The 23,973-nt window shown below is 59.2% G+C and overlaps 1 protein-coding gene across 6 annotated transcripts; it reads right to left on the bottom strand.

Moving 5' to 3' along the window:
* Nucleotides 1–1,122: 1,122 nt before the first annotated feature.
* LOC113908237 lies at nucleotides 1,123–9,349 on the bottom strand. Of its 6 annotated transcripts, XR_004819713.1 has the most exons (6): nucleotides 9,041–9,349; nucleotides 6,224–6,411; nucleotides 3,977–4,641; nucleotides 3,556–3,728; nucleotides 1,951–2,106; nucleotides 1,123–1,683 (listed from the first exon to the last, which is right to left on the bottom strand). XR_004819713.1 is itself a non-coding variant. In XM_027568435.2 (5 exons), exons 2-5 carry the CDS (start codon nucleotides 4,625–4,627, stop codon nucleotides 1,580–1,582), a joined length of 876 nt encoding a protein of 291 aa, XP_027424236.1. In that variant the 5' UTR covers nucleotides 4,628–4,641; nucleotides 6,224–7,015; the 3' UTR covers nucleotides 1,123–1,579. The 6 variants fall into 6 exon arrangements, 3 of the variants coding, with proteins under 3 accessions (XP_027424236.1, XP_027424238.1, XP_027424237.1); XR_004819711.1 differs by lacking the exon at nucleotides 9,041–9,349 and having other exon boundaries at nucleotides 6,224–7,015; XR_004819712.1 differs by lacking the exon at nucleotides 9,041–9,349 and having other exon boundaries at nucleotides 1,951–2,068; nucleotides 6,224–7,015.
* Nucleotides 9,350–23,973: the final 14,624 nt, after the last annotated feature.

The raw sequence follows: 23,973 nt of genomic DNA, 5'->3' as shown, positions 1-23,973 counted from the left end.
AAGGACAATGCACAGCCCGTCACAAGGTGGGAGAGGGCAGTGTGGACTTTAGAGTCAGGAAAACCTGAGCTCAAATCCAGACTTGGTGTGCTGTGCAGCCTCAGGCAAGTTCCTTAACCTCTCTGAGCCTCCGTTTCTTTCTCTGTTAGGAGGATAAATGAGACAATGGATGCATAAGCACGGGGTCCCCTCCCCTCAAGCAGGCCTGAACTTTGAAGCGAGGAACCTCAACCCTAAGTGAGAAGAAAAGCTGGAGAGGTCAGGGAGTCCTGGTGGGACGGCTCTGTCGGGCCCGGGTCCCGTTCGCTCACTGACTAGGTGCTGGGCTTGAGCCTACCAGTGAGAGAGTACATCCGTTCTCAGCACCGATCGTGAAGGCGAGGGGAAATGCCGCGGAGCTTGAGCTAACCAGGCTGGAAGCGGCCTGCGCCCCAGGGCACGGGGCACCCGGACGTCTGCGCGACTGCTGAGTGCTAACAAGGCCCCCTGCAAATGCACGCAGCTGGGGGCAGCCAGTAGGGTCAGGGGCCTTGGCAGACGCTGCTGCCTTTGCAGACGGTGGGGAATTCTTAAGGAGTGTCTGGCATCGTGTGTATGCCCACAAATGGCCGGAACTGGCCACAGGCTGTGGGCAGAACTAGCAGAGGGCACATTCAGGCAGCATCCAGAGGGCGAGGAAGGGCCCACCCTAGCCCAGCGCTCCAGGCCCGCATCCTCTAGTGCAGCCCTCCCTGGAATTATGTCCATGGGGTTGCAGATCCCCCTCTTTGGGAACCATCTCTGGCCTGGGACCTCAGCTATCCCTGCCTCCAGGAGGGAGGGTGCAGAGCCACCCCGTGAGTCACTGTGCCCACTTCCTGCCACATAGAGTCCTCGGCTGAGTCACCGGCCCCCCAAAGGGAAGGACTGGCCACAAGGCCAGAAAGCTGGAGCCCCACGGTGGCGGGAGTGGGGGTTGCTGACGCCGCGGGGCCACAGGGCTGCTCTCTCCCGCGCGGCCAGAGTGCGTCCGCAGAACCGGGGGTCCTCCCACCGGCACCAACCCGCCACCAGCAGGACTAGCTCTTGCTGGTATTTTCCCCCCCATACCCGTCAAAACAAAGCAAAACAAGAAACCCCCACTTTTTATTTTGAAATTATTTCAGGCTGACAGAAAAGTTGCAAAAGTACTACAAACAATTTCCAGATACCTTCACCCGGACACCCCCCAAAGGCAACTTGTTGCCAGTTTGTGTTACTGTTTCTCTTCCTGCCTGGCTCCTTGCTCCTTCCTCGGCCATTCCAGGGTAAGTTGCAGACGTGATGCTTCTTTCTCCCTGAAAGCTTCAGGGTTGTGTGTCCCCTCCCCAAACAAGGGCTTTCCTTAGAGAATCGCAGCTTACCCAGCAACCTCAGGTTGGGGCTTCACGTCCGATGATGCCCCATCTCAGATGCCCCTGGCCCATGTGGAGGGCCGGCCTGGGCGGGGAGGGGAGGTTCACCCCGCCAAACCTGGCCAGGGGCCAACACCCCAAGTTCTTCCTTCCCGCCAGGCCTGAGGTGCTGAAGGACCACTCAGCTTCTGTGCAATCTGGGACGGTCATTCACTGGAGGATGAAACTTTGACCAAAGGGGGCATGGGAACCTGTGGGTAACTTCTCCCTTCCTCCTGGCACCTGTGCTCAGGTGCACTGTAGTCAGTCCCTGGAAGACATTCCGGGAGACAGCAGACACATCACATCCTCAGGGACATGCAGTCACACAGAAGCTCTCTGCTTGGGGTCTAGTGCTCTGAGGTCACCTTGAAACTCTTAATCATTCTGTCTTTCAGTTTGGGTCTTCTAAGTGCGTTACTCCGGAGCCACTCCCCATGCTAAACCCTGAGCCCTTTGTCAGCATCCCCTCCAGTGGGTAGTGTTCTGCTCCCCATTCTACAGATGAGATAACCAAGTCTCAGAGAGATTAACTCACCCAAGGTCAGCCAGTAAGTAATTGAGTTGGACTCAAACCCAGTTCTTCCTGCTCTGAAGCCCAAGCTGTGACTCTTGGCCGCTGACATGGTCGTTTCTGGGGTCTGTCCTTTGATTATCTAGAAACAGGGTCATTGATCTCATCCTGGGCACCACACTAGAATTGTGGACACAGGAAAAAGTTAGACGTGGGGCTGGGATTTAGGTTGGTGACCCTATGGGAGTGATGCTGGCACTTGGGCCACGTGGGGCCAGGACAGGCTCTCCAAGGTGGCCAAGCCAGGGGCTGGGCCTGGGCCAGGCCCCGTCCTGCCTTCTTGCCTGTGGTCCAGTTCCCGTTTCCACCAGCCAGGGAAAGCAGGGCTGAGTCACCGGAGTCCCTGTCCCTGACTCCTTGCCCATACATCATGCATTCCAGTCCCTGGCTCTTGGCAAAACCCCACTAACTTCTTAGCTCACCCCACCCTCTTCCCTGAAATAAATCAAAGTTTCAAGCTGGGGAGGAGGTCACTTGACCCAAGCCCTTCAGTCTGCAAACGGAGGCTGTGGGGTTTGGGTAGAGGTCCTGATGAGGCGGAGGGTGCCTGAGTTTGCATCCTGGAGTAGAACCCTGTCCCTGCTGCTGAGTTCCCATAGAGCCCTGATCAATTAATCTTTCTGCGTTTCAGCTTCTCCTGAATGGGGCTGGTGATGGTAGTAACTCAGTGGAAGGGTCACTGGGAGCAGGAAACATGAGAGCCTTCTGGAGGGAGCTCCCCTGAATGCGCCCCACACCTTGTGAAGATGACCTCATCATCCCTCAACAAGTCCGCTAGGGAGGCATTACTAGCATCCCCCGCTTTACAGAGGAGGAAACAGGCTCAGAGAGGTTAAGTCACCTGTCTACGGCAGCCCAGCCAGCAAAGCAGAGTCCCGGTCTACCAGACGACTGTGCAGGGCAGCGGCCCTTTCCCACCAGGCACTGGCTGCCCGCCCACCAGCCCGGGGCTCCCAGAGTCCAGGGCTGCAGCCATTCCCCAGCCAAGCAAGGAAGCCGACCCCCTCCAGATAAACAAAGCACTTCCTCCCCGAAGCCGGGTCCAGAAGGAGGAGGTGCTGCGTGCACAACTGTTTATAGAGACAGATGTTTGGGACGGAAAAAGAGAGACAGCCCTCCTCCATCCCCATGGAGACACAGGAAGTTTGCAGCTTGGGCAGAGGCAACTGGAATTGAAAAAGGAGAAGGGGAAAGAAGGGAGAGGCAACCAGATCTGACCCGCTGAAAACGGTTTGACATTTTCAGATGCTGGTGCCTAACAAAGGATGTTGCCCAGGCAACCAGGCCTGCAGCCCGGAGGCTGCCCATCCAGGCTGGACCAGGGGCCAGAGCCCATAGGAGGCTCCGGCGGGAGGGCCACAAAGGCCACTGCAGAGCAAATACTCTGTATTTGTAAGCACGGATACACCTAGGGGCCTCTCAGCCCAAGGCTCTCCCAGGGATCCCTGCAAAGTGGGGAGGTGACTCATAGCCCCACCTCCTCCCTTCCCTCCCCCCTCCCCTCCCCTCCCCTTCCCCCCCCTTCCCCTCCCTTCCTCCCTCCCTTGTTTCCCAGGTGTTCAATCTTACCCTCGTCCCAGCCCAGGAACCATGTCCCCACCTTGTTGGTGGCAGGTGGCAGGTGGCAGGTGGCACTTGGCATGATTGAGACCGGAGAGTTGCTTTTGCATGGAGGGAGCCCCCCTGGAGCCCAGCACGGCCATATCCTCAAACTCTCTGGCAGGAGAACCTGCGCAGTCGTTCTAGGGAAGGAGGGAGGAGAGGGGAGAGCTTTGGGGCCTCTGCTAACGGACCACATCTGCTTCCTTGGAATTTCTCTGCCTGGCTCGCCAGCCCTTTTGTCCGCACGCCGCCCCTGGCTGGGCCATCCAGTGTCCTGGGGCTGGGCATTGCTTCCCAGCGCCTCCGGGCTCTGGTGGTGTGTTGTGTTAGCACCGCCCCAGTGACCACGATGTCGTGTGGGATCGACATGGCGGCCACCTGCACGGACCTGCCCCAAGCCGCTCGCTGGCCAGTGCAGCCCAGCTTTCTTCTCATCCAGCTCAGCTGCATGACCCTCTCTCTCCTTGCTTCCCTCCAGGGGCTGGGAGAGGGGGTGGATGGGGAAACTTCCGATGAACTCTGGCCCGGACGATGAGAATTCCTGAAGCCAGGATGTTCTGTGGGAAAGAGCTAGAAGGGAGAGGCAAGCTGCAGTGGCCACGCTGGCTCTGGGGTCACGACTGCAGGACCGAAGCAGGGGGCTGGCACCTTCCCACCCCCAGCCTCGGAAAGCCCCTGAGATGCCCCACAGTGGGAAGGCAGACCACAGCCAGACCACATATTTATCCGGCCTGGCCGGCCCGCAGTGCACCCCAAATCCCAGGCTGATACTGGGAGTGTGAAGGTGTCAGGGTAAACGTCCTCCTTTGACGTACGGGGAGATCAACACTTGGCAAGAAGGACTGGGTTAGAGGTTAGAGGCCGAGGGTAGGCCATGGCCGTGGCCGAGGGTACGCGGCGGAGGGGCGGGGGGGTCGGGGAGTGTCCCCAGCCAGGGATCGGGAACACAGCTCTCACCAGCCCGTGTTATGTGAAGTGGCAGCTCAGATGGAATGCTGGGGAGGGCCAGGCAGTGAGCACAGAATCGGGGATCCGGCATCACTGGGTCTAACCCTGAGAAGGCAGAATTCAAGCCCAGTATTGAGGCATAAAGAATGTCACCCCCCGGAAAAGCAGGAAACTTCGGGAGGACAGAGGGTGATGAGAGCTTTATCAGCACCCACGATACCCGGGATGGGGGCCGGGGTGGGGGGCTCCCTGACCCCCAGAGCAGCCTAGCCACATCCCCTGGAGGCCTAGGCTGTGGACAGAGGCTTGGAACTGGGCCCTTGCAGCCCAGCTGCCCAGGAAATGGTGTGCAAGCTCAACACCCGCCTCTGCCCCAGCTATAGCTGGGTGACCCTGGGCAAGTTAACCTAAATTTTCTGGGCCTCAAAACCTCTACTATAAGATGGGCATAAATAGCTATGTTTCACTCAGAGGTCGTGAGGATCAAAGGAGACAATTAAACACGTTTAATCGACACTTGTTGAGCGCTTAGTGTGTGTCAGGCTCTGTGCTAAGCTGTCTGTCAGGGAAGAAGTAGTCAGGGTATTGTGGGTGTCCAACAAGAAGCTCTCACCTGGGCAGGGAAGGGGTGTGTCAGCTGCACTGCGAGTAGAAGTGACCCAGGGGGGCAGCCTAGAGCAGGGGGTGGCCTGGAGCAGGGCAACTTGGAACAGAAACCATAGACCAGAGGCCAAATCCAGCCTGCTGCCTATTTCTGTTCAGCCCGTGAACAAAGAATGGTTTTTACATTTTCAAATGGTTGCAAAACAAAATAAAAAGAATACTATTTCCTGACACATGCGAATGACATGAAATTCAAGTTCTTTTTTTTTTTAAATATATTAGGGCTTTTTTTTTTTTTAAAGATTTTATTTATTTATTTGACAGAGAGAGAGTGAGAGCAGGAACACAAGCAGGGGGAGCGGGAGAGGGAGAAGCAGGCTTCCCGCCGAGCAGGGAGCCCGACGTGGGGCTCGATCCCAGGACCCTGGGATCATGACCTGAGCCAAAGGCATATGCTTAACGACTGAGCCACCCAAGTGCCCCGAAATTCAAATTCTAATACCCATAAAGTTTTATTAGGACAGAGCCGAACTCATCAGTTTGCAAATTGTGAGTCGTCTGGGGCTGCTTTCATGCTGTGGATGACGCTCAAAGGCTTACTATTTGGCCCTTTGCAGAAATAAAAGTTTGCTGGTGCCTGGCCTAGGGGAAGCATGTTCAAAGGCCAAGGGGTAAGAGAGAGAATGGAAGTTTCTGGGCAGTGGGAGAAGCCCACTGTGGCTGAGAGGAGAGCTAACAGGTGGGTAGGGGTGGGAGGGAAGCCGCAGAGGTGACCCATTCACCACAGCCCAACACCACTTGTGGTCCCCACCCAGGAGAGGACAGAAGTTGAGGGTGAGTGGGCTCTGCTCAGCTGCCACCAGCCAGGTGCCACCTTGCACGAGCCTCCCGGGGAGGGGGAGGGGTGAGGAAGGAGGGAGACCGCGAACTCCCTCTTCCTTATCACCAAGAAACAAGGAGCAGCCCACGGGGCCCCAAGAGGGCTTGGAAATCAGAACATTTCTGATCCTTTCCAAGGAAACCTCCCTTCTGTGGGGCTCAACGACGCCTCGTTCTCCCCAAGGAACCAAGCCGGGGAGGTTACCAAGGCCTGCTGTCCTGATTCTACAGGAGCCCCGAAAGGCCTACGGGGTGCTCCCTCCGCTCTCCAGGTCCTGCTCAGCCAAAGCCTGAGCAGTGCTGATGCAGCAGATTGAGACGATCCCAGGGGGGCCTGGAGCAGGCCCACATCTGGCCAGGGGTGCCGGGGTCACAGCTGGGCCCCAGGGCCTTCTGGGAAAGAGAGGAGGGCAGGGAGGAGTCAGCCAAGGGCAGGAGAGCCTCCTCTCAGTTCCCTCGGGGTTGGGACCACTTTTGGGGGGACCCCTGGACGATTCATGCGGCAAACCACGCCATCTTGTTGGAGGAGGGCGGTGCCCACTGCCGCCCGATGTGCTTGCCGAGCGCCCCACCAGGCAGCACAGAGCGATAGAGCCTGTCCCACAGGGGGCTGGGACAGTTCTCCACTGGATGGCGCTGGGGCCAGGGCCCTTGCCGGTGCATTGAGGAGCGAGGGATCCCGGTGGGACCCTCCCCGATCTGCAGACCCCGGATGGGGCGGTCCTGCCTTTCCAAGAAGCCACCTTTGCACCTTGTCTCTGCGCTGCTCCCTTCCTCGGACGAGCCCCCGAGGGTCGTGGACGGGCATGTGTGGGACCAGTAGGAGTGACCCTCTAGTGAAACCCCCATCTTGGGCCTCTCCGGAGCCCCCCAGAGTTGGGGGGCATGGTGACAGCGTGGGGAAAGAGGAAGTGGGGAGGGGTCTCCACCCCCACCTCTCACGTGAGCAGTGCGCTCCGGTGTTGGGCGTCCCAGGACAGACAGGCACGGAGACGACGCCCCCCCCCCCCCCCCGGGCGGAGGCTGTGGCGTGTCCAGGTCCGAAGTGAATCAGGTGTAGGCTGCAGGGAGGGGAGTGTGGGGGGGGGTGCCTCACGGGAGATGCAGTCTGTCCCTGGAACAGGGCTGAGGAGAACAGACTCCTCCAGTTAGCCAGGGGGACGGGCTGGAGGCGGAGGTTCCGGCCACGGGCTGAGCCGGCCGCCAGGCGTGACTTCACAGGCTCCCGTCCTCCCCTTCCTCCTCCTCAGCGCAGCTGCGGGGCCTGGGGGGCGGGAGGGGGGAGCACCCGCGACCTCAGCCCCCGCCCCTCCCCCACTCCTGGCACCGCAGCCCCCGCCAGGCACCGGGAGGCCTCCAACAGCAGTGGCATCAGGCCTGGTCTCCGCAGCCCTGCTCCTCGGAGCCCACAGCCTCGGGCTCCATCACCCCGGAGCTCCACCTCCCGCCATCCTTGGCTCTGGAACCCGGATGCTCAAGCCTCTGGATATTGCCTCACTCTTCATTGGATCTTCCAGCCAAGGTCCCCACCCTTGCCCTTTCCTAGTCCCCCCACCACCACCACTTCCTAAAGCCCCTCCCCTGCCTGCCTGCAAGTCACCTGACTGGGCTCCGGAGCCCAGCCCTACCCAGATTCCTCACCCAGCTCTCCCAGCTCTGAAATCGCTGGAGGACATAGGGCTCCTTGACAACACAGGAGCAGTCTCAGGGCTGCAAACCCCCGCCCGGTCCTGGCGACACACTCCAGCCACCACTCCGGCACCCGGCTCATAGAAACACGCGCGCGCATGTGCACACACGCACACGATGCACACTCACGTGTGCGGCACGCGCACGCGTGCGTGTGCATATGCGCGTGCACACGTGTGCACCATCACGCGTGTGTCTGCACACACATGCATGTGCACTCTCACACCATTCAGTTGGCGTCGTGCCCGTGCACCTTCCTCCCAGGCTCCTGCAGTGCCTCCTCCTGCCTCTGCCGTACCCACAGGGGCCTATCCTCTGGACTTGGGACTTGTTAGTTCCTCAAGGCTCCTTCCCGAGTAGCAACCCAGCCCGCCTGTCAGGACGGTGGTACCTGCCTGCTCCCAAGAAGTGGCATCTGATGCTCCGGTCCATTTTTTTACAGTCAAGATTAAAATAAAACGAAACCAACCCCCTGTTACTGTCTGAGATTGGTGAATGATTGGCGGGGAGGGGGAGATCCCCACCCAGGAGGCTCAGCTTCACTGGGAAAGGGACTTTCCTTAGAAGGAACCAAGGCGTCTTGTCTCAGCTCTTAACGATTTGGGAAGGGAAGCTGAAGAGCTCTTTACTGTAACTCGAACAGCTAAATTATTCATCAGGAACAGCCGGCAGAGATTGGACGGTGACCTGAGAGACAGGAGGCCCCAGCCCAGTCCGTGACCTGGGCATGGGACCGTCCCCCCCTGCTCCTGAGGGGCTAGGCTGAGTTAGAGGAGTCTGGGGAGAGAGTAGCACTGGGGGGTCCCACAGAGTGGGAAGAGCGTCATCCCAGCTGGGAGGTGGGGGTGGGGGGACACTGTGGCCATATAGGGAGCCACAGTGAGAGGTGTCCCTGGTCCCTCAGGGACTTGTCCCGATGCAGGGGTCTCCCTTGCTCTAGCCAGGTGGACCCCAGACCACAGCAGGCTGGCACTGTCCTGAGACACCAGGTTTCAAGGTGCCTGGCTCCCCTGTGCCGACTCCCTTCTGCAGCCTACAACTGTCCCTGCTGACCACAGGGGCTTGGGGTGGGAAGGAGCATGGCCAGAGTCCTATCCAAAGTTCAGGCCTGGCCTCCCGCTCCCCCGGAGGCTCAGGATGGGGAGGAAGGGAACAGGTGGACATCAGAGCTCGTCCCTCAAATGCAAAACGCAGCCCAGCTCTGTGCCCCTTCACCTCTGCTCTCTCTGCTCTGGGCGCGGGGAGGACCGGCCCTCCTGCCCTGCCTGCTCAGCCCCCAGGCCCAGCGCTCTGCCCCAGAGGGAGGCTGGGACAGAGAGCTCAGTAGTCTCACGCATTGTCCGTTCTTCCTTCCAGCTCTGCCTGTCCCCGAGGAAGGAGTGACCGGAGGAGCAGTGGGAGGTGGGGATGGGCCCAGGGCCCAGTTGCGGTTGTTGGGCAACGTCTCCCACGCAGGAGTCTCCTTTCCCCACAAGGAAGCCTTCTGGGGGAGAGGTGAGGCTTTCTCGGCTTGTGTCCCTCCCGCCCGCAGCGCCTGGACCTGGCCGGTGCTCTGTGCATGTGCATGAACGCAGATGATGGATGGACGGACAGATGGACGGATGGGTGGGCGGGCCCGGGGGGAAGGGAATGGGAGGTCCGTGAGTGTGCCTGAGGACTGGACCCTGCCACGTGAGGGGTCTGGGGGGGACAAGTCCAGAGAGGACAAGGGGAAAAGCGAGAGAAGAAGTAAAACCCAAAGGGGGTGTACGGCGGTGGGGGACCCGCTGAGATGGGGGGTGGGGAATCTGTGCTCCTGCTTAGTGCTCCGGAGGGAGGCCCAGGGTGGGGGGAGGAGGGAGGAGGAGGAGAGAGGCCCAGGAGGGGGAAGAGGGGCGAGGAGGAGGATCTAGCCTTTTGGAAAGTGGAGCCTTGGGGGCAGCACGTGCTGACTCACCCTCCTGCCTTCAATTTTCCCTGTTTCCTGGGGATTCTCATTTTATTTTCGGGAAAGCTGCCTGCTCCGTGACTAATTTGTTCTTAAACAAACCAAACCCAGGCAGTGTGGGGAGGCCAGGCGGGGCCTGAGTCACTCTCCGCCCAGGGGGACCACACCTCAGCTGTGGGCCTGGCGGCCTTCCAGCTCCCCGGAGCCCCTCTGCCCTGGGCTGACGGTGGCTCTGTGGCTCCTCAGGGAAGCAGCGCTCCTGGAGGTGGGCCCCCTGGGCTGTGACGGATCCCCAGCTGCTGAGTGAGCTCCTTGACGGTTCACTGCCTAGAACAGTGCCTGGCCTGGAGCCAGTGCTCAGTTAACATTTGTTGACTGACTGACTGATGACTCTGCTCCCTCCCTCTTCTCTCCCACCCACCCTCCTGGAACCCTTCCCTTCCCAGGCCCTTCAGTTGGGTGACACACACTTTACTAGCAGTTACCTTCCCCAGGACCACGTCCTAAGACAGACCCAGTGATAAATGCGATCTCTCTGGATCTACACGATGGTCACCCCGTCTGCCCCTGGGAGGGGGGAGGGCTATTAACCGCTTTGCCATTAGGGTCGCTCGGGGGTGTCCATCTGGTAGCACAGCCAGGCCGGGAAGTGGCCTGCAAACAAGGCACTCTGCCAGGCAAGGGGGAGATTGCTAGCCCCTCAGTTTTACAGAAGAGGAACCCGAGGCTCAGAGAAGCCCCAATGTCCATAAGTAGGAGATGCCTCGTTTGAACCCAGATCTCCGAGCACCCTCCAGTACCCTAGCCTGCCATCTGTTACCCTGCACCGCAGGCTATGAAGCGGGAACCAGCAGGAGGGCAGCTCAGCCGTAGCCCTGTGGGGCAGGAAGACAGGGACCAGAATGGGAGGCGGGGGTGGGGGGTGGGGGGCTGGTGAAGGGCACCTCTGTTTTCTCTAGCTCCAGGCCCAGTCCAGATGCCCCCACTAAACCCAGGTCTCCCAAGTGGGACTTGCGCAAGGCAAGCCACGCGCAAATGGAAGAAACGTATTTCTAGTTCATCTCATCCTTTTAAAATTTCAACCTTTGTGGGTACATAATATCCACACCTAGGAATAAAGTGATCTTTATAAATGAATAGATCGGCATGCTCTGGATCATGGGCGAACAGTGCCCCCCACCCCAATCGGCTGCACCCAGGGACTTCGCAGAGCAGGTGCCCAGTAAACCCTTCTGTGTCCGAAGGTGAAGGCGCGCCAAGCCCGGTGTCGCGGTGGGAGGCGGCGGGGAGCGGCTTCCAGCCGGGTCAGGCCGCAGACCCCCCCCCCATACCCCGCCCGGGCCCCTGCACCCCCACCTCCGTCCACCCCACCCCGGGGCAGGACGGGACGTGGCTGCGGCCGGGCTCCCGCCCCCGCCCGGCGCGGCAAGCCACCTTCCCCTGGGTGGCCGCGAGGGCCCGGGAAGGGGGGCGGCTCCGTGTGGCCGCCGCCGGCCTCCCGCGCCACGGCTTCCCCGCGGGTCCCCCCGGGAGGCCCAGAGCGCCTCGCGCCGCGCCCAGGGGCGGGTGCCCGACCCCGCGCCGCCCTCGTCCGCCAGGCGGCCCGCGGCGGCCCCGGCCTCTCCCGGCCCGAGCGCGTTTCCAGGAAGCCGGAGCCGAGCCGGCCAGAGTTCCCGACAGCCGGCCGGGCGCGGAGAACTGCTGCCGGGCCGCCGCCGCGACTGCGTCCGCACCAGCGATCAATGCGCCCCGGCTCCCCTCCGCCCAGCGCAGCGTCAGCGCCTGCAGGGCACCGTGCCCGCCCCGCCGCGCACAGGGTCCTGGGCTCCTGTCGGGGTGGCTCCCTGCCTCCCTCGCGGGGGTGGTGGTGGTGGGGGGAACGGCTCACTTGACCCGCTTGCCGGTCTGCAAATGAGAGCGACAGTCACCCCACCCCCACCCCAGAGACGTGGGGAGCAGGGAGCAGGGCTCAACGGGCACACCCCCGGGCGCCAGCGCTTTAACTGCCACGCGGAGGACCCTCAGTCTCCCGCCGGGCCCACTGACCCGAGGTTGGACCAGCCAGCAATTCCCCACTAAACTAGCACCTTCTCTGCCTGCCCCGCCTCTGCTTTTTAAAAAGGGGTTCAGTGGCTAGTTCCTCGGAAAGAACGCCTAAAAAGAAGCGGCAGCAGGGACTTTCTCAAGCCCAGGGTGGCCCCCCATGTGCGTCTCCAGTGTGGGGGCTGGGAGTGAGGTGGGGAGGGGAGGGGAAGCTCCTGGGCCTCTCAGCTCACCAGCCACCCCCTCCTGATTTGGGAGACTGGTGGGGAAAGAGAGGGAAGGAGGGAGAGGGCGAAGACCAGGCGGGAGACAGGGAGACTGAGCCTTTGGGAAGGTGCAGGGACAGCACCCCCCATGTGGGGGAGGTCTGAGGGGGGAACAGGTAAGGAGGCCTGCGGATCCAGCTCCCTCCTGGGAGCCTAAAGCAAGAAGAGACCAGGGGGGGCCTCTTGGTCTCACTAGGTGGCCTGTGTCAGCTCTCGATTTCTGCCTTTTCCAGGAATGCTCGAAAGAGGGGTTCTAATGGGGGGGGCTGGTGCCAGAGTCAGAACAGGAACCTTAAGGGGGTTGCAAGCCCTCTGCGGTGTTTCCTTCCCTCTCCTCCCCCTCAGGGGCCCTCTGTTCACCTGGGACAGGGAAAAGAGGGCCAGCTCTGGGAAGAAACCGGGGTCTGAGCATCCCCCCACTAACTACCTCCCCCACAGCTGCCTCAGACTCACTGGTTCAGGGTCAGGCTTCCCCTGGGATGGCAGCATGGAGGGGTGACTCCAGGGGGCCACCCAGGCAGAATCAGAGGCGGGGACTGGGGAGTTTGTGGGAGTTTGGGATGGGATGGGATGGTAAGTGTTGTTTGTGGACCTTGAATTCACTGCAGGGTGTCCGGAAAGGGCAGGTAGAGGATTTGAGTCCCTTGGTGTTGTTGGTGACTGGGCAGTGTTCGTTTGAAGGGGACCCAGGTCTCAGGCCAGGCATGAGGTCTTAGCTTTCTGAGGGGCCGTCCCGCTACAAGGTCCAAGGAAGATGACCTTCCTGCCCAAGTCTTCATGGCCCTCTGGCCCCACCTGGAGTGCGTCCATTTGTGCATTCGTGCATTCATTCAGACTCTTGCCCAGCTTTGCTGAATGCCCCAGCAGGGTGGGTCTCCCGTTAACCCTGGAGATACCGGGAAGGGGCTCGGGGCTGGTAGAGGGGAACCCCTGTTACAAGCCTGGGAAGCCATGAGCACGGTGGAGAAGCCCCCAAGTTGGACTTCGGCACCAGAAATCAATTCTTTTAGTTGAAATGTGTATTAATTTTAGATTCACATGTAGTTGTAAGAAATAATACGGGAAGATCTCATATACACTTTGCTCAGCTTCCCCCAGTGGTAACATTTTTCAGGACTGTAGGACAATATCACAGCCCACATTTTGGCTTTCACATAGTCTGCACATCTTATTCAGAGGCTTACTTGTATCCATTTGGTTTATAGAATTCTCTCACCTGTGTTGCTCCCCAGCATTGCCCTTTGTAATCAGTCACATCCCTGCCAGCATCCTGTAGCCCCCAGGCCCCGGCAGAAGCCAGTTTTGAGCAACAGGCAGGAGGTGCTTGCTTCCATATCCCCTCCTCCCAGCCCCGGTGGCCTGTTTGTTACTGCCTCAACCTCCCCTCAAGAGCAGGGGCTGTGTCTCCTGCAGCTCCCAGCCCAGGCTTGGCATACTCCCTGTTCTGACAGCACGTGTTTGCCAGAGGTGGGGGCCATATGCAAATCCGTCACTGGGAGGACAGACTTCCCCAGAATAGTGGATGTAGTGTGCTTTGTTTATGGGGTTTGTGGGGGGGAAGGAAGGAAGAAAGTGTGTGTTTGCGGTGTGTGAGCACATGCCTGGGTATACATGAGACGTACGTGGAAGGGTACACTTGAAAGCAAACTTTAGCCTTGGTTGCTTCTGTGATGGGGCAGTAGGTGGCTGGGGATGGGGTGCATTCCTTTCCCGTGTCTGCTGTAATAAATTAGTGGCTTCAAACAACACCAACTTAATATCTTATAGCCCCGGAGACCAGAAGTCTCAAATGGAGCCACAGAACTGTGTTCCTTCTAAGAGTTCTACAAGAAAATCTGTTTCCTTGCCTTTTTTCCAGCTTCTAGAGGCTGCCCATATTCCTTGGCTTGTGGCCCCTTTGTTATGGACTGACTGTGTGTACCCCCCCACCCCATTCCTATGTTGAAGCCCTAACTCCCCAGTGCCAAGGTGCCTGGAGGTGGGGCCTTTGGGGAGTGGTTAGGGTTAGATGAAGTCATGAGGGTGGGGGCCTAGGAGGGGATTAGTGCCCTTATAAGAAAAGGTGCATTAGTAGTAGTGGTACCTTTATAAGAAGAATGACCCGAGAGCTTGCTCTCTCTCCCCCAGGTGAACACACAGGAGAACGTGGCCATCTGCAAGGAAGGCAGAGGGCTCTCACCCAAAACCTCATTGACTGGACCTGACCTTGGACTTCCCACCTCCAGAATGGTGAGAAATAAATGTCTGCTGCTGAAGGCCCCTGTCCGTGGTATTTATGATGGCAGCCAAGCTGACTGAGACCCCCTTCCTCCATCTGCAGAGCCACTAGACAGCATCTTCTCACTCTGCTCTGGCCTCAGGCATCCCTCTTATAAGCACCCTCCTGATCACATTCGGGGCCCACCTGGATGATCCAGGATACTCTCCCATCTCGGGGCCGTTAACTTCATTACATCTGCAGAGTCCCTTTTGTCCAAAGAAAATGACATAGTCACAGGTCTGGGGATTGGGGTATGGACATCTTTGGGGGCCCCAAGCCAACGCTTTCTCAGTCAACACTTGTCACATCTGAAATTTGAAACCTATGACTATTACCTATTCAAAAACCCAATGCCGGTCAAACAAAGAGGACCTGAGAGGGGTCCAGAGGTGCCCAGGACGGTGCGTGCGTATGCGCGCATGTGTGTGCGTGCGTGCGTGCGTGCGTGCGTGTGTGTAGAAGCTGGGGTTGATCCCTCTCTGGGCCTCTGTCTCTCCTCTGAGGGAATGAGACAGCATGGACAGATCCGGGCCCGTGGGACTGGGAGCAGCCCATTGGAACCCGCGGAGCCTCAGCCTTCACCCTGTTCGAGGCGATGGCGGTATTTCCTTTCCTCCTGGCTCTGCCTCAAGATTAAAGCACTGAACACACCCACAATGCACGCAAAGTGGTAACCCGTGGTGGTGGAAAAATCGTGACAAAGCCACCTGTGGGCTTTGTGTCACTAGGTTGTCCCCTCTGCTGTCCCCAGCACAGAGACGGAGCAGTCCCTCCCCACCATGTCCCACTTGTCTGCAAAGGCTCCGTGCCCTCGGTGCCCTTGGGGTGCCTGCTCCCTGTGGGCAGCTGCGGGGCAGGAGGCCTGGGAGTCGGTGCCCCCCCCCCGACGGCATCCCAGCCACACCTGGAATCTCACCTCGGCTCCGTGTCATGAGCGTGGCACAGGAGGCCCCAGGACTGACAGCACAACCCTGGAGTCCGGTGGCAGTGGCTTGGAACCCAGACTGGCCACCCCTTGCCTTACCTACCAGCACCCCTTTCCCTTCCTTCAGTAAGAGCAACCGGTTTCCGTTCCTTGGCCATTCTTGGTCTTTGTGGCTCATTGATGGGACTGATGTCCCCCAGTGCCCTGGAGGCGGGGCACGACCCAGGACAGTCCAGTCAGGACAGGGTCCCGGCACTGCACGGGGACAAGGCGGACGCAGGCTGAGGCCAACCTAGATCCGCTGCGGCCACCTCCGTCACCACTAGGGAGAGCCTGCTGTGCGGGAGAAGCCCGCAGGGGAGGCAGAAGGCAGGGACGGACGGAGGCCTATTCCAGGTGTCGCTGCTGGTGAATCTGGATCCAGCTGTGCCCGAGGCCTCCTCCTCCTCCCGTGTGTTTTCATCATGTGAGCCAACTCCCTTCCGAAGGCCTCAGCCGGTCCGCATAGGCCTTGCAGAGTCCTGACCAGCAGCTACTAGCTGAGCCACTGGCCATTGGCCGCACGTGCTCTGTGCCCGAGAAGAGACGGTCAATGCTACCTGCTCGTGTGATTGCGGTGATACTAAGTAAGATAAAGAACCAAAGGACCTAATTAGATACATGGTAAGCTACAAAGTAACAACTCCGTAGCAGGTGGGTTAGAGTCCTGTTAATCTCAAGAATATGATGAGTCAAACGAGATGGCTCCCCATCTTACCAGGAAAAAAACCCTTAAGAAACCAGCCTCAGCTGGACTGAGATCAGAACACCCATGTCACGGGGGAGAGACCCTCTCCCTGTCCAGAGCCAGCAGGGGACTGCAGTGGACACATCCTAAGGGGACCCCAATGTGTCACATCCTCTATGATTCCCTCCCCATGAGTGTGGGCAGAAGCTGGGACTAGGGTCTAAGGAACAGAACCTGGCAAAGGGGACCAGATGTCCCTCCATAGTTATATCTAAGACTCTCTCTCAGCAGACCGGAGCAAGAACGTCCCCCTGCTGAAGGGAGGGGGCAGCCATGTTGAGGGAGCCCATGGGGTCAGGAGCTGTGGCCTCTAGAACTTGAAGGTGGCCTCTGGCCTCCGGCCAGCAAAACCCCCAGGCCCTCAGTCACACGGCTGCAAGGCAAGGAGTTCTGCCCATAACTGGAAAGAGCTTGGAAGCGGATCTTCCTCAGGGGAGGCTTCAGGTGAGGACCCAGCCCAGCCACCACTTTGATGACAACCCTGTGAGCTCTTAAACAGAGGGCCCTGCTGAGCAGCCCGCAGACCTCTGACCTAAGGCAACCGTCCGATATTAGATGTATGTGTTGTGTAAGCCTCTAGACGTGTGATCATTTGTTCACAGCGTCGAAACCAAGCACGGCGTCCCGCTGCTGTCTGGGGTGTCAGAGGGAAGAGGCCCCAGAAGGGGCAAAAGTCCAGGACCCCCTTCTCACTGGGTTGGGGTACAATTTCCCAGGGGCTGCTGGTTATTTTGGCTGGATTACAACTCACCTCTCCCTTGGTTCAAAGCAACCATCACTCAGTATCGCTTGGTTTCTGTGGGTCGGAACGTGGGAGTGGTTCGGCTGGGCCTTCTGGCCCGAGGCCCCTCATGGGGCTGCCGTCCTCTGAAGGCTGGACGGGGCTGGAGGACCCACTTCCAAGGTGGTCCATGCGCATGGCCGTTGGTTGGAGGCCTCCATTCTTCTCCCCATGAGCTTCCCCATGGGGTAGTTGGAGTATCCTCATGGAATGGGGGACTGGCTTCCCCCAGAGCAAGTGGGCCGAAAGACGAAGATGGAAGAAGCCACACAGATCAACTTGGTTCAGTACGGGAGGGGCTCAATACCAGGAGATAGGTTCCCTGGGGCCATCTCGGAGACGGGCCACCACACAAGGATGGGCGGAGGGGACAGAGGCTGGTGGGGGCTTGGAGAGAGCTATGGAAAGAAGAGTGGGCACTTGTAAAGCTTGGGAATTCTCGGGCGCCTGGGTGGCTCAGTTGGTTAAGCGACTGCCTTCAGCTCGGGTCGTGGTCCTGGAGTCCCGGGATCGAGTCCCGCGTCGGGCTCCCCGCTCAGCGGGGAGTCTGCTTCTCCCTCTGACCCTCTTCCTTCTCGTGCTCTGTATCTCTCATTCTCTTTCTTTCTCAAATAAATAAATAAAATCTTTAAAAAAAAAAAAAAAAAGCTTGGGAATTCTCTGAGCATACCCCAAGGCTCTCGGGTGTGAGGCTACCCCTGGCTTCCACCTCATGTGGCTCAGGGAATGAGCTGGGAGAAGAAGATCACAGGTCCCAGTCTTGCTTCCCCAAACCGGGCCCTGGACCCCAGGGGAAGTGGGGCCCTGCAGAAAGGGGCCAGGGAAAGCAGGGGTACCCCATCTGGGCTGTTTGTCCCTGCTGTGGGGCCCCAGCTGCTTGCTCTCCTCTCTGAGCTTCTGTCTCGGTGCAGGTGAGGCCTACTGGCTCCCTCAGGCGAGAGCTGGGGGACCGACGACCGACGGGGGTTAATACAGTGCTGTGTGCGGCTGTCAGCCAGGCCCCATGCCGCGTCCCCCCCTGAAACCTTGAAGGACTCTCACAGGGGGTGCTGTCCACCCACATTATCCAGATAAGGAAACTGAGGCTTGAAGGTCCCATAGCAAGTGGAGTAGAAACGGGGGAAGAAACCTCCCTGATACTTCAGGGGTCTGATCAAGGCCCCTGCACCCAGGGCCTCCCTCCCTGGGCCGAGCAGGGATCTAGAGGAGGGAAGAAGGAAGGAGGGGGAAATCTGGGGAGGTCAGTGCCTGGCAGGGGGTGTGGGGCTGGGGCCTGGGGGGCTGAGCCTGGAAGAGGGCTGGAAACCCTGCTCCCAGCCATCTGAGACCCTGGCTCTGACGCCACTAGCCGGCTCGCTGGCTGCCAACCCTCCCCACAGTGACCTGGGGAGTTTGGGCTCTCATCCCTGGTGGCACAGGCTTCCCGGAACCCTGCTACTGTCTCTTTTGGGGCTAGCCCAACCTGGCTGCAATGGGAAGGCCCCCATGTTGGGCGGAGATGAGTGGCAGGCACCCCTGAAGCCGGCTGGGCGCTCAGATCTCCTCTGCCCAATGCCCTGGGCTCTGGGTCCCGGAAGAGGTCCCTGTGCTTCAAGGGGAGGGTCTGGTGGGAATGCCGAGGCCAGATTGGAGCGGGCAAGAAAGCTTGTGGACCGGGAATTCCGGGCAGGAAGAACAAGACCCCCTCCGGGTCAGGGAGATCAGGTAGCCTGCGCGCGGGAGGGGCAGGTCGGGCAGGAGGTGCGGAAGTGGGAAAAACCTGAGGCACTCCCCGCGAAGCCAGGAAGGGCTGGTCCTGCCCCTCCTCCAAGCTCACTGCCCTGCTGGGTCCCACCTGCGTGTCCTCACCACGGCCCCACGAGGGGGGCCTATCCCTACTTGCTGCTCCCTGCCAGCAGGGAGAGGTAGAGCTGCTTGTCCATGTCACTCCCCGCACCCAGTGACTGCAGATCCAAAACCCAGTATGTGGGCTGCCCTCTGGGAGGACAGTGCATCCCTCTGGGCACCCCCAAGCCCTGCACACCTGCCTACATATCCTGGAATACTTGGGCAAGCTCAGGTCTATGATCCCTGGTCTCAGTGCAACTCGCACGCATGCACATGCACACAGGGGTCTCCTCACCCAGGTCACCTGAGCTCCCAGAACGGCACAGGGAAAGGTGACCTTTCCCAAGAAGCATGGCTACCTTCCTAGCGTCCTGCCCACCCCACCCCCTGCTGCCCATCTCAACTGCTGTCCCAGACAACAGCTCAAGGAATCCAAAACATAGGCACAGCAGCACCCAGGCTCAAGGCAGGCTGGGGCTGGGACCTCCGCAGAGCTCGCCTGCAAACAGGAGGCCAAAGAATGCAGTGGGCAGCTTGGCAGAGAGACAGACAGAGCCACCGGGCTTCCAGTAACACGCTGGCCCTGCCCTGACCTCGCCCACCGGCTCAGACACTCCGCCAATAGATGTCCAGTCCCGGGCACCAGCCCCCTGGCAGCACCCAGCCCAACACAGCTGCTGCCCTCCTGGTCACCACCCCTTGCCCCCGGCGACAACAGGACTGGAACTGGATCCCTGTCCTCTCAGGGCTCCAGCCTTGCCGGGAAGGGGGTATCTTTAGCTTCCCTTCCTGGAAGCCCACTGGCTCCGGTCCCACCGTGGCCCAGCAGCATCGCCTCCACACCCGGCCACCTCCCCCCTCAGCACCGATTCCCTAGAAGAGGGGCAGCCACTCCGGGGGGGGCTGGCTTGGCCATTCGGTGCCCCGCCGGGGTTAGGGTCCCGTGTCCAGCTTGGACCTGACACTGCCCACACAGTCCTCCTTGCTCCCCTCCTGAGCCCCGCTTGCCTCGGGGTATTGGCCAAAAGATACCACACCCCCCGCTGAATTACAGGACCTGAAATAGTGTTGATGCGTCCCTTGTCAGAGGAGGAGACCGAGGTCCAGAGGGAAGATGGGAAGTGGCCTAGGGCTCCCGGAGCAAGTTGCAAACAGGGCAGTACAGGACCCGGGGCTGTTCCTGACACTCTAGGGTGTTTTCCTGGCACCAGGGGTGAATCAGGAAATGACCCGTGTGGGGACTCCTTAATCGCATGACCTCCTGGGTGCAGGGATGGGCAAAGTAGGTGTGTGGCTCTGAGAAAGTGAGTCCAGAGAACTGAGGGGAGCAGCCAGAGGGGAAGTGCCCGAGTCCTCCCTCAGAGGGGGAGCACCCACCTGCAGGGCGTCTCCCAGGAAGAAGGCTGGGGGCAGGACATGTGATAAGGAGCTGAGTCAGCAACAGGGCAGGAGAGGACTGACTGGATCTCATGCTGCAGGGTGGCTCTGGGGCCTCAGGAACTGGGTGAGGGCTCAGTGAACCCCTCACCCAGGAATGAAAGCAGTCAGGTCAGGCCTGACATCATTTCCTGGCCAAGAAGACACTCAGCATGGACTGTTCAACCAAGACCGGGATGGCGGGGGGGGGTGGGGGGAGACGGGGAAGTCTGCTGTCCGCCCCCCCAGGGGCTCGTAGCTTGGGCGTGGGGGGAGAGGGTGGAGTGGGCAGGCAGGAAGAGGAGCAGTGAGCACCCAGTTAGCTGGGACGCAGTCAGAGTGCAAGAGATGTCAGTAAAGGGAACCAAGTGTGCAGATGTGAGCAGGTTTGCAGCCGGCTGAGGAAAAGCCCAGGAAACTTTCCCACCCTGGGGAAGGAGGTGGTAGGGATGCAGCCTGACAGGGTGAATGCAGCGTCAGTAGCAGTCATGGGGGCCCTGGGGTCAGGGAGTACAGTGTTTGGAGCCACACAAAGGCAAGAGGCGAAAAACGATGGGAGGTGGGAACTTCTCAGGCCTGTGATTTTAACTGCAAGTAACAAAAACAGAGTCTTAAACCATAAAGATTCCCGTTGTTTATATAACAAAAAATCCAAAGGTTAGGGGTTCCAGAGCCAGTTGGAGGCTCAAGGATATTGGCAAGAGCCCAAGTTCTCTCCGGCCTTCCATGACACTAGTTTAGGGTTACTAATCATCCTGCTGCCCAGAACTTTTCCAATTTTAGTGCTGAACGTCCTGCATCATGGGAAATCCAATCCAGACTTGTGGTCACCCTGGTATTGGAGACGGTGCTCCTCATGGGCACAAAAGAGCTGCCGTAGCTCCAAGCCTCACACCCTCACAGGACAGGGCACTGAGCAAGAGGACATAGGGTGCAAGCAAAACAGATTTCTCTTTGAACTTCTCAGAAGCCCTCAGAGACCCTCCCCTTACACTTCATGGGCAGGCCTGGGTTGCATGGTCACCCTAGACCAGTCACCGGCAAAAGAGTAGGGGGTTGGTATGACTTGTTTAGACCCATCACTATTCATCCCCTGGGGAGCCCAGGGGCACGGGAAAGCACAGGATTTCTCTGGATTAGAGCTGAGAGCACAGGGCTTCAGGGAGGCCTGGATGGTAGGAAGTGGGGTCATGGGGGGCCTGGAAGAGGAGGAGGGTGGTAGCAGAAGAAACAGGGGGCATCCTAAGCTGGAGGCCAGTGAGGCTGGAGCCCAGGGAGGGGGGTGGGAAGAGGGGCAGAGGCTCAATCCCTCTAGGGTCTGGGAGGCCAGAGGAGCTTGGGTTATTTCCCCCATGGAACCTGCAGACGCTGGAGCCCCGTAACAGGAGAGTAACTAAGTGCATGGTCAGGTTTGTGTTTCAGGAAGCCCCGCTCCTGCTGCTCTTGGGCCAAGACCCCAGGGACTGGAGGACGGAGCCCCAGGGGGAAGGTCTTTGTCCTGCAGGGGAGAGGCAGAGGGGTGAGGAGGGGCTGGCTTCTGGATCTGCTCTGAAGGGACAGCAGGCTTTGCCGCTGGACCGGTCGATTGTGGGGTGCAAGAAGAAGAGAGGGCAGGGCAGAGGCACTGCTTGCGGCCTGGGTAACTGGCGGTCTTGTTTACCAGTTGCTGAGCCGGGGAGAGTATGAGAGGAGGGCGAGGGGGTGTGAGTAGATCCAGGCATCAGCCTGGCTGGATGCAGACAGATGGACGGACACAAGGATGGCGTGAGACTAGTTTCACCATCATATCTGGGCCAGCCACACGGGCTCACACCCAGTAGAGTGAAGCAGGTTGTTGGGGGGGGGGGATAAAAAATCTTTTAAATTGAAGGGCACCTGGGTGGCTCAGTCGGTTAAGAATCTGACTCTTGGTTTCTGCTTGGGTCATAATCTCGGGTCGTGGGATTGAGCCCTGCTTTGGGCTTTATGCTCAGAGGGAAGTCGGCTTGGGAGTCTCTCTCTCCCTCTGCTCCTCCCCCTGTTCATGCTCTCTCTCTCTCAGATAAATAAGTAAATCTTTTTAAAAAATCTTTTAGGGGCGACTGGGTGGCTCGGTTGTTTAGCGTCTGCCTTCGGCTCAGATCATGATCCCAGGGTCCTGGGATCGAGCCCCGCATCGGGCTCCCTGCTCCGCGGGAAGCCTGCTTCTCCCTCTCCCACTCCCCCTGCTTGTGTTCCCTCTCTCGCTGTCTCTCTCTCTGTCAAACAAATAAATAAAATATTAAAAAAAAAAAAAGCTGAGGTGACCGGCTGCCCATCCCCAGGACACTTTGCTCTTGTCGATGAGATGTGGGGGTGACTCCAGGGATGGCCTATGGTTCCCACTCCCGGACTGTTAACCAGCCACACAGTCTGATCCATCAGCCCCACCAGCCATAGCAAGGTTCAGGGACGGGGGCCAGAGGGCACCACCTGCTCCGGGACCGAGGGGAGCCACCAGCTCTGCTGGGCTTCCCTGATAGACCCGGCTCCTCCCCGGCTCCTCCCCGGCTCCCCCGCACCTGAGCAGCTCAACTTGGCTGCACAAAATACCGAACTTGCTGGCTGGGCTTTCCTGCCATAGATCTGGGGGTCTGCAGAACAACACTCTCCCCCCTCACCCCCCCCAAGTCCTGCTCCCTTCCCGTGTCAGCTCACAGCCCCCCACCCACCCCTGTGACTACTTCACACCATCAGCCACCTTTCTGCTCTCCTCATAACACCCTGTTCTCTTCATTCACAGCGTGGAACAAAACCCAAAACCCAAATCCATCTCCTGCTGAGCCACCCCAGGGACAAGGAGCACCACAGGCCCCTCCGCAGCCTGCCCTGCATCTGTCCCTTCCCCCCCACCTCCCCTGCAGACATGCCGGCCATCTCCCCCCTCAGACACCCCCCTTGGCACGCCCTCAGCTCATGCAGGCAAAGGGCCACCGCCCCATCTGCGCTCCCGTCTGTGTCTTCATCTCATGGGGTCGGGGGGGCTCTCAGCTGCTCACCCTTCCCCACAGCCTCAGCCACACTCTCCCCCGCACGGAGCAATTCTTGGGGACACCAGCTGGGTGTCTCACAACCTAAGTCAGTTCTGACACCACCTACCTGGACACCAATCCCACAGGTCAAGGGCTCCGTCCCGCAACTTCAGCTGCAAGGAGGGCGTCCCCAGGTAACCCACAGCTTCTGTCTGACTTGACTACAAATCAGAGGTTCCCATGATGCCCTCCTCCTTGGATTTGAGCGTTTGCTAGAGCAGCTCATAGAACCCAGGGAAACATCTACATTTACCAGTTTGTTATATAATGAAGGATATGCCAAAGTCTACAGATGAACAGCCAGCTGTGGGGATACGGAGGGTGAGGTCTGGGAGGGTCCTGAGCACAAGACCTTCTGTCCCCATGAAGTTGGGGAGCTTCACCCTCCTGGCACGCGGATGTGTTCACCCACCCAGAGGCTCTCCAAACCCTGCTCTTTGGGGATTTTATGGAGGCTTCCTCTCGTAGGCACGATCGATCATTAATCCAATTCCAGCCCCTCGCCTCTCCTAGGAGAATGGGGGCTGGGGCTGAAGATTTCAAGCCTCCACCATGACTAGGTCTTTCTGGTGGCCAGTCCCCATCCTGGAGCACAGCCAGAGTCGCCTCTTTAGGACAAAGACACTCTTATCACCTAGGACATTCCAAGGGATTTAGTACCCCCCTCACCCCACCCCTGTCAGGAACCCCGGGGGTCAAAGACCAAATACTAGAGCAAAAGAAGTTCCTAGTGCTCTTATCACTTAGGAAATTGCAAGGGTTTTTGGAGCTCGGTGCCTGGAGCTGGGGGCAAAGACCAACATGCATCTTTTTCTGCCTGTTCACCTGGGCTCTCCTCACCATTTCAAACTCCATGACCGCAAAGGTAGATGCAAGAAGCCGCAGGCTCTTTGTAAACAGTCGCAAAGTACAGTGGATGGGCAAGTGTCCGTGCTGCGGGGCTCTCCTGGGTTTCTTACAAGCTGTTTCCTCAGCCCAGGGGTG

Source organism: Zalophus californianus, chromosome 16 (genome assembly GCF_009762305.2).
Source record: "Zalophus californianus isolate mZalCal1 chromosome 16, mZalCal1.pri.v2, whole genome shotgun sequence".
Taxonomy (NCBI): Eukaryota; Metazoa; Chordata; class Mammalia; order Carnivora; family Otariidae; genus Zalophus; species Zalophus californianus.
The sequence above is the reverse complement of the archived record's forward strand: the minus strand, read 5'-3'. Positions and strand labels throughout refer to the sequence as shown.